The 17522-nt window shown below is 41.9% G+C and overlaps 1 protein-coding gene across 1 annotated transcript; it reads right to left on the bottom strand.

Moving 5' to 3' along the window:
* Positions 1 to 287: 287 nt before the first annotated feature.
* Positions 288 to 9955, bottom strand: LOC115583929 (ubiquinol-cytochrome-c reductase complex assembly factor 1-like). Its single transcript, XM_030421185.1, has 6 exons — positions 9723 to 9955; positions 7485 to 7592; positions 4890 to 4997; positions 1667 to 1739; positions 640 to 697; positions 288 to 507 (listed from the first exon to the last, which is right to left on the bottom strand). Exons 1-6 carry the CDS (start codon positions 9795 to 9797, stop codon positions 303 to 305), a joined length of 627 nt encoding a protein of 208 aa, XP_030277045.1. The 5' UTR covers positions 9798 to 9955; the 3' UTR covers positions 288 to 302.
* Between the last annotated feature and the right edge of the window lie 7567 nt (positions 9956 to 17522).

The raw sequence follows: 17522 nt of genomic DNA on the forward strand, positions 1-17522 counted from the left end.
TTCCTCGCTCTCTGACTCTCTCCTGGAAGTCGAAGCGACAGGCGACCAGATGAAACACATCGTTACCTCGAGGGTTCAATTAAGTTCCCTCAAGGTTCATACTGATCTATATGTAGACCTGCAGACACTGTGGGCTTCATCATGTTTCCATGGTGCTGCGTATAGAGGAATAATTGTCACATGATATCACTGTATGGAGACATCCGTCTGAGGAGCTATTATTACACCACACTGACCTCGTGTGTTATCACAGGCATGCTGTGCAATGTACTGCACAACATGTGTTTATGGTGGACACGCCGTTATATGATCTGTGGGTTTAATGCTGCTGTACGACCTGACGGGTACCATGAAGCTGTATATGAAGGTACACACACACACATATAAACAGAACTTACCCCCATGATTTTGCTCCTCTGCTCTACATCCTCCCACATGGAGTGGACGATGTAAGTGCACATGTACTTTCCTTCTCGGCCCTCCTGACGCATCCGGACCAAACACATCCTGACAGAGCGAAGAGTGAAGTCAGACGAGGGGAAAAACGAGAGAGGACAGCGCAGGACAGGAAAAAGTGATCGGATCAGGAGAGAAGGAGTAAAAACAGAGTGTGTGTGTGTGTGTGTGTGTGTCACTCACCACACATGCAGCTGCGCTACCAAGAACCAGGAGTTGAGTGTGTCGGGCAGCGAGCACTCTGCAACAAACACACAGCGTTAACGAGCATTAAGATTGTTTTTCATCGAAACTCCAACTATTTGTTCATTTGTCGGTAAAATAATAATAATATTAACTAATACATTAATCGTATATAAATAAGAAAAACAGGGGAAAATGTCTGCGTTTTATTGAATCAGTTATAATGTGGAACATTAAACACAACGCAGGTCGATCAACTTTACGAATCAGCTTCACACAAACAAAAATAAATAAATATGAATAAATGAGTAAAAGCTTTGCTGAGGACCTTCATATTAACTCAGTGCAGAAAAAGGTCTTTCAAACGATGGATACAAAATAACATTTATAATTCACGAGCAGTCCCTAAATACGCAGTCAGTCAGTAGAAGCAGCAGTCGTTTACTGCAGGACACAACTGTCCATTAAATCTGCTGTTTCAGAGACGAGAAGAGATCCAGTTTTCAATCTTTGTGCACTTTTTTGGGGACTGTACTGACAGTAAACAGCACTACATGAGAGTTTGTGTTCTGCAGCAGCTTTTTCCAGGAAGAGGGCACCAAGACTGGAGACTGTCCACGTCTGTATTGTGGCTTTGGACACGAACAAGCGCCAGCAATAAAATGACCTCGATTTCACTGCTTTGTATTCTAACTGGCTGTTTTTGAGCCCCGTTTCTATTTTCATCCCTGTCGAATGTCTATTAATTGGATGAGACACAGTGGATTTGTGAAGTTAAGAAATAAGGAGTTATCTAAACAATACTGCCTCCCTACATCACAGATTATATCATTCGGTGTGATATACTATCACTGGCTGCAGATGTAAACCAGCCTTATTACTGGCAGTATAAGCAGTTAAACCATTCTTCAGCTTTAGGCTTCGTTTTAATGTCCTACCATCACGCAGATTTCACCTCGTGTATCGTAAACACTTTTCTATGCTTCCTGATTTTGCTCTCGCAGCGTCGGAGCTGCTTCATACTTACTGTCAAAGAAATCGTCGTAGTTGATTCTCTCTACGCAGCACGTGTACATGCGCAAGGCAGCGATCTTGATTTTCTGTGAAGACAAGAGAGAAAAGAAAATCAGTAACATCTTACACGTCTTTTTAATATCCAATAAACCAACAATTGTAGTCGCTAAAGCTAACTAAAGACAAGAAACAGTTTTCAAACCTGGTGATACGTTTAGCCACCAGCTTTAAAACAACTCTGTCTTTGATTACGTCCGTGATGCCGATTCTGTAGCCGCGGTGTTTAACTGGGCCGCCACAAACACACAACACACCTTTAACTGTAACAACTGTATGGAGGAAAGGAGAATACAAACAGCTACACAAACCTGTGAGAGAACAGGACATGAGGTCAGACACGTTTAACTGCTCATGCCAATCGTTGCCAAGCCGGCGCGAAGCCCAACACTTTACTAGATGACACAACAACACACATTCCTCTGCACATACGCCACCTCGCTCACTGTTTGGCCAAAACCTCCCACGGAACCGAACCGTTCTGCGGCTGTAAATGTTTATGCTTTGCTGATGTGTGAATTCTTGGAAAACAAACTCACTACGAGGGCGAGACGGAACCAAAACCCAGTCACATCCCTGACGAACATCAGCAGCTACGACATAATGTCCATCTGACCAACAGTCTAGGAATGCTGACTCAAAGCAATTCTCTTAATTGATTGTTGGACGTGTTAGCAACGGGTAGTTAATCGACAACAAATAATGCAACACAAAGTGCACGTTGTTCAATAAAAGTCTTCATCAATCACTGGTGAGGCTCACAGTCAGAGCTGGAACATATACTGAAATTAAAACCATTAAATGTTTCATTTCAGTCGATGTCAACAGTTATTAACATTCTTAATGACCCATTTTTAATAAAGACCAGGACTCAGGTTGGATTTAACTACTTTATTTTGGTTAAGCACCTTATTCTAAGTACATTTTTCTCTTAAAACTTAAATGTGCTTTTTTAATGGACTCTGAGTGTATAAAACGACCAAAGAAACTTTTGTTTGTTGTTGTTGCATCACAGAGGTCTGTGTGAGTTGTTCGTGACTACGGCTGGGTATCACCAGGTACCTCGCGATACGATACTATCACGATATTTTGCCCACGATAACGATAATATCACGATACGGCGATTCTGCGATAATCGATATATTGCAAGAAATTTCATCCACGATACATCACGATATCTGTGTCACTGAAGAAATTCAGAATTTATTGACTGCACTGAATCCATTTCACAGGAATTACAAAACAATGTCAATCAATTTCACATGAATGACAGTAAACACAGAGTATATTGCACAGCGTCTCTTCTTAACACACACACTGACTACAACTATCATTAAATATCGATATGTGTGGGTTTCGGAGCTGCTTAAACCATTTATTTATTTATTTTTTATTTTATTTGGTTGTATATCTATGTTTGAATAAAGGTAAAGTTGTCCTCCGAAGAGGGGTGTTGGTGGGCCCAAAAAAAAAATTAAAAACATTCAAATATCGATATTTGGCATCAGTGTATCGATAACGTACCTCAAGATGAAATATCGCGATATATCGTAGTATCGATATTTTGGCACACCCCTTTTCGTGACTGCGATGTCAAAGATTATTTGACAGATTTTCATGTGCAGTGTGAGAATGATCTGCAGTTGTGGTTGCCTGGTAGAGCCCGTCTCTGATGGAGTTACAGAGAGTTGGACAAGCGTCGCTCCCTCAAACGATAAAAACACTGTACACATGCCAAACTGGTGACAGAGAGAGAACCAGCAGGTCCATCCTGGACAACAAGAGTCCACTTTGGATAAAGGACAAACAGAAGAGGGGCACTGGTGTGGAAACAGGCCTGACATCAGTATCAGCTGATATGGAGGCGCCTGACCGACATCTGAAGAAGCTGGCTGATGTTAATCTGCTGCGTCTCATTCATATTGCCCTGGATACACACTCTGTCCAGCCCCGCCTCTCTGCACACTACAGCCATATACCTGCATTACTTTCTCCACGACTCTGGCAACGTGCAATGTGGTTTGTGTAAGACGATGTCGTCAGTGTGGCAGCATCACGACGTGTCGGAGAAAAATCAGCGACTCAACCAAAAAAAGGCAAAGTAGGAGGACATCACAGCAACTTAAAGGTTTTATTCTACATTTCTATATTTCTGATAGTGTTTGCATTTATATTTCAATTACATTAACATAAGTTACTTAAAGGAAATGTATTTGTTGGGCTAATTGTTGAAAAACTCTGCTCATTGAGTTGTGTAGCAGGATACGAACACTTCAGAATGAGTTTTCTGTGAGTCTGTTTCATGGCAATATGTTTTAATACAGGATGTTTTTATAAATGTGGATGATTGTTTCTGTGCTCATTCACAGAAGAGAGTGTAACAAAGAGCTGAAGGCTTTAAAACTATTCCGTTATTTCTTGTATAAAGAAGAATGCTTCGTTGTCTCGACTAAAAATGGAGAAAAGATTAACAACAAAAACAAACATTTGAAGATATCGGTGAAGACCTCACTGAGTGTGTGCAGCAGTGAACACCTGCTGGGGGGTGTGTGTGTGTGTGTGTGTGTGTGTGTGTGTGTGTGTGTGTGTGTGTGTGTGTGTTCATGTGTATATATGCTGGGAGAAATATTCCTGGATGACAGCCCATAATTTCAGCTCCCTGCTGGGAGGTCAGAGCTCTTCTGTCCTCCTCTGACCGACCACATTTGCACATGTGCCAAACTAACGAAGGTAACAAACTAACACAGTCTTCTGTTGTCGGGAAACTTAGTCGTGAATTAATTAAATTGGTTATTTCTCTATATAACAGTGAGCAGACAGAGACTGTAAGACTTCACTCTCACCTTCATCTCTGTCTCAATGCCTCCCTCCCTACGATGTTTCCCTCGAGGTGTTGTTGACATGTTCTTACTCAACCGACAGGTTAAATAAGGGTAAAGGTGCAGCTGTTATTGCATTGGAACATTTTGATACTGTACTCAGCTGTGGTCTCACAATTTAAAACTCAACAACAGCCTCTGGTTTCTGTCCCTCATCATGAGCAGGACTGGTCACAACACTGATGTGCACATAATCCCACACATGAGGCTGTGGGGTGACTGATGAACTGTGAAGACGTACGTGATCGTGTACAGGTATCTCCCTCCGTGTTAACTCCCCCTCTGTCCACCATTACTCACCCATTTGTTGTATTTGAGAGGCCCGGTGAAGCCCATGGCCTCGATGAGCTTTGTGAAGGCCCCAACCTCCTCCTCTGTGTGCTGGGGCGTCTCCTTCACATTGTAGAGCTGACGGACGACAAATGGAAAAGCAGTGAGAGGAGGATGACGGAGGAGGTGAAGAACAGAGTGAGAGGTAAGAACAGAACAGAGAAGGAAGAGAGAAAGAAAGACTAGCCCTTTTTAGATGCCGGCCTGTCTTTCTAAAACCGAGGCGTAATATTCCTCCTTTTCCAAAAGCCGCCTCTGAGGTTGGTGTAAACATGTGACGTGACGTGAAGCTTGAAGTTGGGCTGTGAACCGTGACATAGAATTGGTCTTCAAAATAAGAGCTTTACATTGCACCCCATCGGAGTTTAGAACTGGGTTCTTAGCGGGGGGCTTTTAATTTGAAAGAAGCGAACGGTGTTAGCTTGCCAACACAACATCAAGCTAACACAACCAAACAGCTACAGAGACCGAGGAGACGCTGCATCTCCTGGATCTCAGCGGCTGTCCAGTTGTTCATCTTAATGTCTGCGGATGAAGTGATGGACTGACTGCTGTGATCAGCTGTTTCCTGGTTTTAAAACTCCCCGGCTGTGGGTCGCACAACAGTGCAGGTCATCGACGCCTCCACCCACCTCACGCAGAGGCCGCCACATCGCCGCCTCGTTTTTAGATAGCAGGCGAGGCGGAAATAAGTGTACCCTCCGAGGAGGAAAATTGGCGGACCAAAACAGACCCCCAATTTGCCGCCTTCTGTCTAAAACCGCGGACCGAGCCGCCAAAAGGACGGGCAGATTGGCGGCTTGGTGCTCTGTCTAAAAACGGCTAGTGACAGAAGAGAGAGAAAGAGAGGAAAAGTTGTAGAAGGATGATTGACAGATGTGACAGACGACAGAGCTGAGGAGAAACTCCTTCATACACACTGAATCACCCTCATTAAATCAGCAGCACAGTTTCAGTATGACGACACACACCTGGGGAACTTGGCCTTTACTGGGAGAGTGCAGCTGCTCAGTAAATTAATATACTGACCTATTCTAAGCTGCATGTTGTCTTCATGCCTGACAGTTTTATTACTGCCACCATGACCCCAGTTGGCCTTCATCACTGCTTCCAGACGTTTTGCTTCAAAAAAGGCTGCACTTGATTTTTTAAGCCGAGTACTTACACGTTAATCAGCCGTGTTTTCAGTTCGTGTGTGTGAGAGACAAAATATGTCACAGTATTTCTCCATGTATTTATCATGTCTGTGCAAGATACAGTCCTGAAAACTTCACAGGTGTGTAGTTCAGATCCAAATGAAGGCCGAGTTGGAAGTAGTGTTGTCACATACTGGAGTTTCTAACTTTGTGTTCTGTACCACAGGAAACTGACAACACTGAGAGCAAAAGTTGTTTATCTTTACTGAAAGATAAATATAAAAAGGCTTGTGTGCTGCAGCATTTAAAGATACATTTCCTCTGACCACAGGGAACAAACCAAATACTACAACACGTTTCATTCATATTGTCAGGATTATATTATCATTTGAAATGAAAAAGCAGTATCAAGTCTGGTACCAGTAAGAGTGCCTGTGAATTGTGACCAAGGTGGAAGGACTGCTACTACTTTACTTTTAAAATGGTGGAATACTGTGTTAATGTCTCAATGAGTTTGAGTTTGAGTGTCACAAATGTATATGTTGAAGTAGAACTTATGGACAGGGTTCGTACACATTTTTCAAGGTCAAATTCAAGCACCTTTCAAGCACTTTTAAGGGTCATTTACAACATTTTCCAGCACCTTGTCGCTGGGGTAAAATACATATCTACAGGAATATACTCGTGATTATTTTTTTCACTTTTTATCACAATTATGTACATTGTATCACGCTTTCAACATCTAAAATGATGTATCATAATAGGAAAAACTTTAGAAATTAAAGAACACAAAGATTTATCCAAAAAAGGGAAGCCACTCGGCGTTCTTCAGGCACACTTGCACCGAGACAAGGAGACCTGAGAGCAGCCTGTAGTTTACTTTTTTGACATAAACTTTTATAAGCTGTTCGCTTATTCATCAAAGTTTAATACTGAACATGTCATCAGTCCAAATTGCATCAAATTCACCTTCTCCTCAGCCATCCTTCTCTCTTGCTACCAGGCCGCATGTGTGATGATACACACACTGATTTTATTTCTCCTTGTATAAGAAAACTATCCAGTCTGATCCCAATGCTGCCAAGACCGAGTTATAATGTCAAGCACTTTCAAGCACTTAAACTAAAATCCAAACACTTTTCAGACCTTGAAAATGCAACATTGAAATTTTGCACTTTCAAGGATTTCAAGCACCCGTACGAACCCTGTATGGAATTTCATTTGATCTCACGGGTCTTTTGGGTTATTATGTACCTGCTTCTTCCTTCAGAGACTAGAAACAGTATAAAAGTACATGTTCTGTTGTCTGTTGTACACTATGGCTGCCAATAAAAAGTTAAATCAAAAACAAAAAAGAAAAACCAGTATCAAATATCAAATTTGTAATTCGTACTGTGTGTAATGATGTGTGTGTGTGTGCTGTTGTTACCTGTGTGGTCATGTGCAGCGTCCGACATGGTGTTAAACTGGGAGAGGAGACTCTGGCCAGTTGGCAGGCTACTAAAGCTCTGGCAAAGCAGGCTTCTTGATCTAACACCTGGACGGAGACGAGAGAGATGAAGCAGTCAGACAACAACGCTCACAATGACACGAGCAGCTGGTGACATCGACACGACAAGAGGAACAAGCATGTGAAGGAGCTGGAGAGAGCGGTTCTCATGTTGTCCTGGTACAAATAATCACTTTGATAACAACAGAACTGGAAATATTAAACTGTGTCAGAGGGAAATATCAGTACAGAACGTCTCTTTCATAACAACTGCGCTGATGTATAAGATTTAAATTTGATAGTCAAATTAGAAGATAATAATCTGATAAACATCAACACCAAAACCACATCTGGAGAAGAATTACAGAATAGTATCTGAATATTACGCCCAAAATTTCAAGGTTCTACATTCTCTGGAGGTTCTGATGCTTTTATTGTCTTAATTTATGAGTTAATTTAAGATCTCTGGGTTTTGGACTTAACCAGCCAATTACATAAATCATTTCTGTTAAAAAGAAAAGTTCCAGTCGTTCTCCAGTTACAGCGTCTCCAATGTGAGGATTTCCCCCTTTTTGTGTTTTTTATCGTTGTGAACTTAAAAAGAGCTTCAACACACTCTTAAATCAACCGCTCACTGTTTTAATAAAGAATTAAAGTCAAAATTCTGATTCCAGCTTCTAAAAAGTGAATATTTTCTGGTTTCTTTGGAATATCTCTGGGTTGTAGACAAAGCAAGAGTTCTGAGGACGTCATCTTGGGCTTTGAGGAACTGAGGAATTTTCTGACATTTTAAAGAACACACAACTTATCGATTGATCTAGAAAATAATCGACATGTTTATGTTCACCATCAACAATCAGTAGTCGCAGCTCTAAACTGAACATCTTTGGTGTTTTTCTGGGTTTTTAATGTGTCGTTTTCAAAGTGGCTACAAGGAACATTCATTTTTTTTGTCCAGTCTGATCATGGAGGTTATGAAAGAATTGTTTTAGTTTCATCTGATCCGACACAGATAAGGCAGAACCTGACCCGGTGACAGGCAATAAGAATAACTCTTGTAACTATGAAGCAACAGCCAATCTTCTGTCTGATGGTCCTGTGAGCTAATGTAGGTCAAACAGAGGTATCAGTGTTAAACTGAGACTGTTTCATAACCATGTAAAACTTCCTTTTGGTACATTTAACTAAGATATATAATAACAATAATAATTAACAGGTTAATAGATAATGAAAATAATCATTCTTTGCCCTTCTGCCTATTTTTTCTTCTTCTTTCTTTTCTACTGATCTTTTCAGCTCTGGTCTGACAGAACAGGTACAAAGATTTATCCTCATGACGTCCAATCCGCCCTCTTTCTAACAGTTTTCATCTCCAAATTTCAGGGTCTCCTCTCGGTTTGTGGAGGTGGAAACGTTTCAGGATCCTGGAAAGACCATTACCATCATCATATCTGTGTATAAAAAGTTGGAACACCTCGAGCTGGTAATAAACAAACGGAACACAAGAATATGATAAAACTGGGGACCAACTACAACCACCACACCGGTCATTCAATTAGTTATTTTGCTCTTCACGTTGAATTTAAATAATTAGACTTTAATGGCTCTTAAAACTGCTTGTGTGCTGCTGTGATGGTGGGAAACCCTGACAGCACAATAACTCATTTTACAGGGACTTTTCTGTTTTATCCTCTCAAATAGAAGGAAGATGTTTAAATAAAGCTGTTCTCTGTGATATTGTGACATTATGGTGAACAGTTAACACTGATTCTGCTCATGATTCCAGTTGTGTGTCTGTGATGTGAGCAGGAGCAGGTCAGTGGTCTTTGTGTGTCCGTCACTGTTGTGTTGAGCAGCAGTATTGTTAGCTTAGTTAACCTGCGCGGTCAAGTTCACCTGCACAACCAGCTGATTAGCTCGACAGGTAACTAGTAACTCTCTCTAAACTAACAGAAGACAGTTGGGAGCTTTTGTGGTTTGATTAAATCTCAAACACACACAAACTCTTCACAGAAACACACGTCCATGTTTCGTGTGTTGTTCCTCATCGTTGTGTGTAACTGTGTGTTTATTCACACACTCCGTTAGCTCTCAGAACAGCGTGGAATGTGGCGTGTTAGTCAACTTAGCTTAAATCCTATTAGCCAGCTAAGCTAACGTTAGCAGTGATGTTGTTACCTTTCCTCCGGCGGTTCTGGACGCTGTCGCATTAAAAGCGGTTCTGACGAAGGACTGCAGCGGCCGCCGATACATGACTGCACCGTGTCCGAATATCGCAGCTGAGAAGCGGGCTGCCACCACACTGCGGCTCCCTTCAGTAAAACCTTCAGGTTGGGTAACACCAGTCCCGTCCCCACCTCCTCCTCCTCAGCAATGTCAACGGAATCTGTCCGGCACGCTAATCCGTCCGGTCAGAAAAAAGGGCTCAGCGGAGACGAGTTCCGCTTTCACCCGGAGCGTTTTAAATTCGATGTCTAAGTTTGTTTTTGTTTTTATATTATGATGATGTATTTAAATTTAATCTCCAGGTTCCATTTGTTAACTAAGTACATTTACTGGAATATTGTAGCTAATTTAAAAACAAGTTTGACGTCATTTCTGTCACTTTATTCTTCTGAACTTCACAGAGAAATATTAAAGTTTTTACGCCATTATTGATTTAATCAGACTTATTAGTCACTACTGTTACTACAGATTTGTAATAACAAATATTATCAACAAACATAATATGACATGTTATTATTATAAACAACAGTAAAGGAGCACTGTGCAGTTTTGAAAAAGAAATTCAAACTTTTTTAATATTTACAATGTTAATGAGGTAATAATACAAACTCAGAAATATTTTTTTCTTCCATAAGTGAATAAACAAGCTGTTTGGTCTATAAAATGTCAGAAAATGGTGAAAAATGTCCATCAGTGTCAGATAATGTCCTCAGATGTTTTGTGTTTTGTCCACAACTCAAAGATATTCAGTTTACTGTCATAGAGGAGGTGACAAACCAGAAAACAATCACTTTTAAAGGGGCACTGTGTAGTTTTGTAGAAGAAATTCAAACTCAGGATTTTAATATTTACAATATTAATGAGGTAATATAGAAACTCAGATTTTTTTCTCAGTGAATAAACAAGCCGTTTCTTCAATACTTCTTCCATCACTGATCAGAAGTTAACAGAGTATTTTGACCGTTTACTTTTTTTGCACGTTATTCAGCACTAACCAGAAAGACCTCAGACTTTATCATTTTCTTTTGCTGTATTTAATGTTGAGCAGGAGGCAGAACAAAATCAAACTGGGGCACAGTAAATGAAAAAGATCGATATAGTTGTTTCTCTCCTCTCCTCTCCTCTCTCCTCCTCTCCTCTCTCCTCTCCTCTCCTCTCAAAGGAGAATGACTCTGGATGATGAACATGACAGAGGCTCGTTCAGGTTCTGGAGCGACTCCGGAGCCTCAGAGTAAGCAGGGTCATGCATGGCTGCCTCCACAGATTGTTCAAAGCCATCCAGCTATTCAGCTGCTTCCTGCTAAAGCCCCCACAGACCGACAGTCACAGTGTGTCGTGTATTTCTGCTCTCATCTTGTAGAAACAACTGATTTACTGTACATGCAGGCAAAACTGTGATGTGACACAGATGGAATATTTTTATAGCATGTGTGTGTGTGTGTGTGTGTGTGCTAGGCATGCTTCGATACACTCACCAACATTCAGAGAACAGTTCATATATTCTGATCGACTCTGTTTCGTCTCCTTTATCAAGTTATGTCTGAATGAACTGTCCTGGTCATCCTGAGAGAAGCAACTTCCTGTTATTATTATTTTTGAGTCACAGCTTGAAGACAGAATCGATCACTGCTGATTAACGGATGATGACTGATGAGAAAATACTGCATGTGTGAGAGAGACATAAACAGAAAAAGATCTGTGAGAGAGAAACTAAACCAAAGGGTGTGAAAGGGAAAACTAAAAAGGTCAAGTGGAGTTTTCTGGGCCAGCAGGCTGGTTGAAGACCTGAACGCTTGTGAGGAAATGAAATCAGCGTCTTCAGATTGATGCTGAACGTGAACAGTTACAATAATACTTCAGCTGTGAGTTATGAGACGCGACTGAGTGGGGAAACGTCAGGTCTAGCCACGGCTATTTCCTCCTCAGTCAGTCAGATGCTGAACTCCCTGCAGTGACATCACCTGACAACACACACACACACACACACACACACACACACACACACACCAGTCACCATCTCTGACCTTGATCTAACACTGAATATCCCTCCCAGGAAGCTACCAGCAGTCTGCCTCCGCTCCAGACTCAGAATGTGTCAGCAAGATTAAATTTCATCTGTTTCAGAGTTTAGTTTTTCTTTTTTAACTCAACATGTTGAGACTAAGATTGCTGGTGGAACCCCCTAAAATTATCATCTTCATGAGTCAGATTCACAAACAAAGACTTAGTAACAGGAGATCCAGCACACATTTCACATTCAGTCCCACTTTCCACTGTTTTACACCAAAATAAGAGCATATTTAGATTTTTAGCAGCTAAAAACAGACGATTGTCTTCTGTCCCGACGCCAGAAGACAAGTTTGTCTGTCTGTTTTTTCAAGGTGGGATGTTAGCACGAGCCACCAGCTGGTAAATCATGGAAAGCACAAATACTCAGTTACTGTACTTCAGTACGTGTTCCATGTATTTGTACTTTACTCGAGTATCTGTGTGACTTCTCCTCTCTACATGTGAACTTTCTCCTCCTCACAGCTTCAGAACAGCCTCGTTACTTTAGTTTGATGCATCTGAGGTGAATTCTGGATTCTTGTTATTTCCCAGCATCAGCAGACTGATGTGGACCAATCAGAGCACATCACGCACGGCAGACGCAGCGAGACGAGACAAAGACGTAAAAGCCGTAAGAAGGCGTAAACAGACAGAGAGGGAGACTGGAATGTGGAGAACAGGCGTGTTAGTGTCTCGTATCTGCAGAGAGTTTCTGATTTTCTCTCTTTGTTGCTGCTCGGGACTCTTTACCAACCCAACATGTGTCTATTTGACGTCCTGGGAATGAGACTCAACAATCAACTGTCTTTGTGGTGCGTTCAGGAACAGCTGGGACAAATCCTGCTGATTCTACCTTTAACTTTAATAGTCTTTGAATTCTATTAATATGACGTGAGCTTCAGTTAGCTTTGAGCACAAATGTCCTTCAGAGGGAGACTTTTTACTCTGATACTCTGAGTACATGTCAGAGCCTGTAATCTATTACTTTACTGGAGTAAACAAGCTGGATCAGTACTTCTACTTTTACCAGTGTGTGTGTGTGTGTGTGTGTGTTTGTATTAATAAAGAGTGATAAATGGCGGACTCAGAGGAAGCGTTGGATTCCTGTTCGGCTCCTGTTCCTGTGAGAAACCTCGCTAAAGAAAGCAGACATAAATAACGGCTGCCACCGCGCCATCCTGCCCGCCATGCTACAGTGTGTGTGTGTGTGTGTGTGTGTGTGTGTGTGTGTAGGTCCACTTTTGACAGTATCCCATAGGAGAAAAAGTGCAAAGAAAACAAAGGTCAAGGATGTATTTATACTCTCTCTCTCACACACACACACAAAGTGAGTGATGGCCCTGCCTCTCCTCAAAGGCACGTAGTAAAGTGTGTGTGTGTGTGTGTGTGTGTGTGTGTGTGTGTGTGTGTGTGTGTGTGTGTCTGCTCCATCATCTGCTCCCACTACAGGGTAAGAAGTCAGTGAAGGTCTCAGCAGAGTGTGTGTGAGCACCTTGTTGCCACATGGCCCCCGGTCTGGAAGAAACGAGGTTATTAGCACTAAAGTACAGAAGCCGTTAAATGGACCTGTAACACACGATCGCAGCTTTAGATTAGATTCACAGGTAATTTACTTTTACTCACCACATGCTGCCTGAACGGTAACTGGATCCTGAATACAAATAAAACTGCAGCCAGATTAGATTCATAAATGCAGACAGATGGAGGGAGAGTGAACGCACAACATGCACTCCGACCCAATCAGCAGAATGAATGTTAGCTCGGTACGTTTCTGCAAAACCACAGATACATTTCATCTTCAGGCTCATAAAGGTTGAATTTCTCTCTCTGCTGAAGCTCTGGTTAGGTTAAGGAACTAAACCCAGCCGGTCAGGGTTAGAAAAACACCACGCTTTGGATTAAATGACCCGTTTGTGTCGCCACAGTCACGGGTGGAGACCGTCTGACTTACTGTTAAGAATAGCTGGTCGCCACAAAAAAACATGATGTGGGAATGTCTGCAGCTCTCTTTAAAAAACACACCCAATTTAGATGCAGCGTAATGGATAGAAATGTCTGCAGGTGTCCTTAAAAACATCCAGTGTTGTGACTCTGTGGCTGCTGTGATGATGATGGCGGCGCCGCCTCTTCTTCCCGATACCATACTGGTTCAGTAATATATTCATTTTCAACAGTTTAGTTTGTTAGATAATCATTTTATGGTTTATTTTGTGGTTTAATTCAACACACAGCGTTAAAAAGCACAACGAGACGATGATGAAAACCAGCAGCAGGGACACAGAACGATAGAAAAGATCAATAAAAGAGGAAACGTGCGATAAAATCAAAGTTAAGTTTCTGCACTTTTACATAATTTCCTGTGTTTTTGAATACAAAAATATCAATATAATAACATGGGTAGAATGTGAATTCACACATATAATGTAAAATAACATTAATTTTCCATTCATTTAAAGAAAAATCATGTTTTTTCCACATAACTTTGTGTACAAACTCACAAATATATCGTAATTTCATAGATACAAATTTTTGACTTATTAGAGGAAACAATCAAGTTTGATAATGTAATTATATTTATACAACTGGATTTAAATTAGTGTCAATTAACAGTAAATTAGGTTTTGGTTCTTACCAGCATTCATCAGCATAAACATAGAATTAAACAATAAAAACTTAATTATAATGATTGACAATGAATTAAATGTCATTTCACTGTTTTTCACATGTAAATATGCAAAATTAAAGCTAAAAAACTACTTTAATTATGGAAAGTTATTGTTTTTGTGGGATTAAATGTTATTTTCTGTTATTTGACAGTATTTTTCGAGGCCTCACAGTTTTTGTCGAGTTAATTCTCTTTGTTTTTTACAGTGTGTTCAGGTACCTTCAGACTCGCCCTCACAGCTTCATCCACATAATAGTTGTGGCACCAGCGCAGACATTCCCAGCGGAGATCCCGGCAGCCAAACCTGCTGTAACAGGATGAAAATGCAACATGTCAGAATAAAAAAATACCACACTGAAGCACCTTCCAGAAACTCATATTACTCACCTCCAAACCGAGTCGAGACGGACGCCAAATAAAACCACTAATCATAATGTCTGGCGCGGTCGACCCGGTCTGCATCCTGTTGTGTCAACCGGTGTCATCAAACTCGCCTTCATGTCGTCACACTTGTTTCAGTTTATGTCTGAGACAAAATGAAAGAAACAGAGAAAAGAGAGACGGAGCAGAAAAATCAACCCCGTCGCCAGGAAAAAGAGGCTGGCAGCTAATGTTTCTGTAAACCAGGGACACTTTTATATTTGTACATGTCAAAGGCTACGTGCCGTGTTAATGTGTCATATCAGGGTCACGTCACGTCTTTCTAGCCGGACTCTGTTATCTGGAGGTGGAGGAGACGGTGGTGGAGTTACAGGAGAGAAGGCCGGTGACACAGTTTGAGGCTTCGCTTCAACATCTGTAAGAGAGGAACCTCTGGATCGCTTCACGGAAACCTCGGAGAAATGTACAAAAACAAATAAACAGATCAGATGTTTCTGACGGAGAGTCGGGACGTCTCCAACTATGTTTGTGGCAACTGAATCAGGTATTTAAAGCCAACACATGATCTGTTCCTGAAGCTGAAACTCAGCAGTGTCACGAGATAAAACTGAAAATCAAACCAAAAGAAAGTTTCCACTTAAAGAAACAGTTTACAGAGATGTAGAGTGCCAACGTTTGTTCTGGTTCTGGAGTGACAAGAGGACAAAATGAGAAGCTCAGATGATAGCAGGATGGATTTGCTCTAAAGAGCGACGTGGAGCTGCAGGAGGAGGTGGAGGCCGTCTGAGGTGGTGACGGAGAGGCTCTCCTGCTAAGACAGCCTGATTTCCTGAGTGTTTAAACCGCGGGGGCTAAATCAACAACAGGAGTGACACGTTTAAGCCTCGGGTTATGCTAACACTCCACCTCACTCTCTCTTTCTGTTTCTCTTTCACTCTCTCCATCCTCCTCCTCCTCCTCCTCCTCCTCCTCCCTGGCTCTTCCTTCCTTCACCCCCCTGGCTAATGTTACCACTAACACCTACTGACGCAGGACAGGGTACCAGCCTGCTGTACAAACTGATGATCTAACCCGCACAGCTGCTCACTGTGTGTGTGTGTGTGTGTGTGTGTGTTTGTGTGTGTGAGTGAGAAAGAGAGTGTGTGTGTATGTGTGTGATTATTTACTCAAGATTTACTCCAGTACAAATTAGAGGAACTTTGTACTTTGAGTATTTCCATTTTCAGCGTATTTATACTTCTGTACTTGTTGCTCCACATCACTTGTCTGAGGTTCAGATTACAGCTTTCGTTCTGTATCTCCTGATGTGTTGATGCTGAATGTCTGAAAGAAGTTCAAATGTCTCCATACAGCTCGTCTGCAACATTTATAAAGTCCCTGTTGTGATGTGACCGGACGCTGTATTGCTTCAGTGTTTACCGTCAGCTTTCAGCACAGCATCATGCTGCCTTCACAAGAACGGGACGTCAGTGTATTATCTATAAAATGTCCCCTACAAGGTCTTTACTGTGCCAACTCTAGCCCTTTTTAGATAGAAAGGCGGCACATTTGCTCCAAGGTAAAGACGGCAATGTGCCGGCCTGTCTTTCTAAAACGGAGGTGTAATATTCCTCCTTTTCCAAAAGCTGCCTCTGAGGTAGGCGTAAACATGTGACGTGACGTGAAGCTCGAAGTTTCGCTGTGAACAGAGACAACACATCTGTCTTCAAAATAAGAGCTTTACATTGCACCTCATTGGAGTTTAGAACTGGGTTCTTAGCAGGGAGCTTTTAATTTGAAGGTAGTAACAGTTCCTAGCTTGCCACTACAACAACAAGCTAACACAACCAAACAGCTACAGAGAGCGAGGAGACGCTAGCATCTCCTGGATCTCAGCGGCTGGTCAGTTGTTCATCTTAATGTCCGCGGATGAAGTGATGGACTGACTGCTGTGATCAGCTGTTTCCTGGTTTTAAAACTCCCCGGCTGTGGGTCGCACAACAGTGCAGGTCATCCACACCTCCGCCCACCTCACGCAGAGGCCGCCACATTGACGCCTCGTTTTTAGATAGCAGGCGAGGTGGAAATAAGTGTACCCTCCGAGGAGGAAAAATGGCTTCTGATTCACCGTGGATGAAACTAAGTCCATGTCCACACGTACCAAAATGATCTTTTTTTCCCCGTCTTCCTCAGTATCACTTTAAGAATATTTGCGTCCAAACTGATCCACTGTAAATGACTCAACACGCTGTAGTTCATATTCCAGCCTGTAGGTGGCGCTTGAAATTCACCAAAAACGGAGAAGAAGAGACGGAGCATGTGCATAAAGCTTGCACGCTGTAAACAAACAGACAGTAGAAGAAGAAACTGAACACAACAAGAAGAAGTTGAAAATGTATAGTCGGTTGTCCATCATCCTTTTCCGCTCAGCGTCGTGGACAGAGCAGCAGAATATTTTGCCCTACTAACCCTGATAGGCTCAATATCTTCTGCACCTACCAACACAAGCATGTAGCCTCCGCCATTGTTGTTGTTGTTATGAGACATCGTGGGGTTAAGAGGTCAATGGCTAGAGGTGGTGGGGTGGAGTGATGGCGTCAACGATATGCAATGAATGTGGATTCACTGTCCAAACAAGAACACAAGGGCGGCGTTTTAGGATTTTTCCACCCTGAGAC

Source organism: Sparus aurata, chromosome 6 (assembly GCF_900880675.1).
Source record: "Sparus aurata chromosome 6, fSpaAur1.1, whole genome shotgun sequence".
Lineage (NCBI taxonomy): Eukaryota > Metazoa > Chordata > Actinopteri > Spariformes > Sparidae > Sparus > Sparus aurata.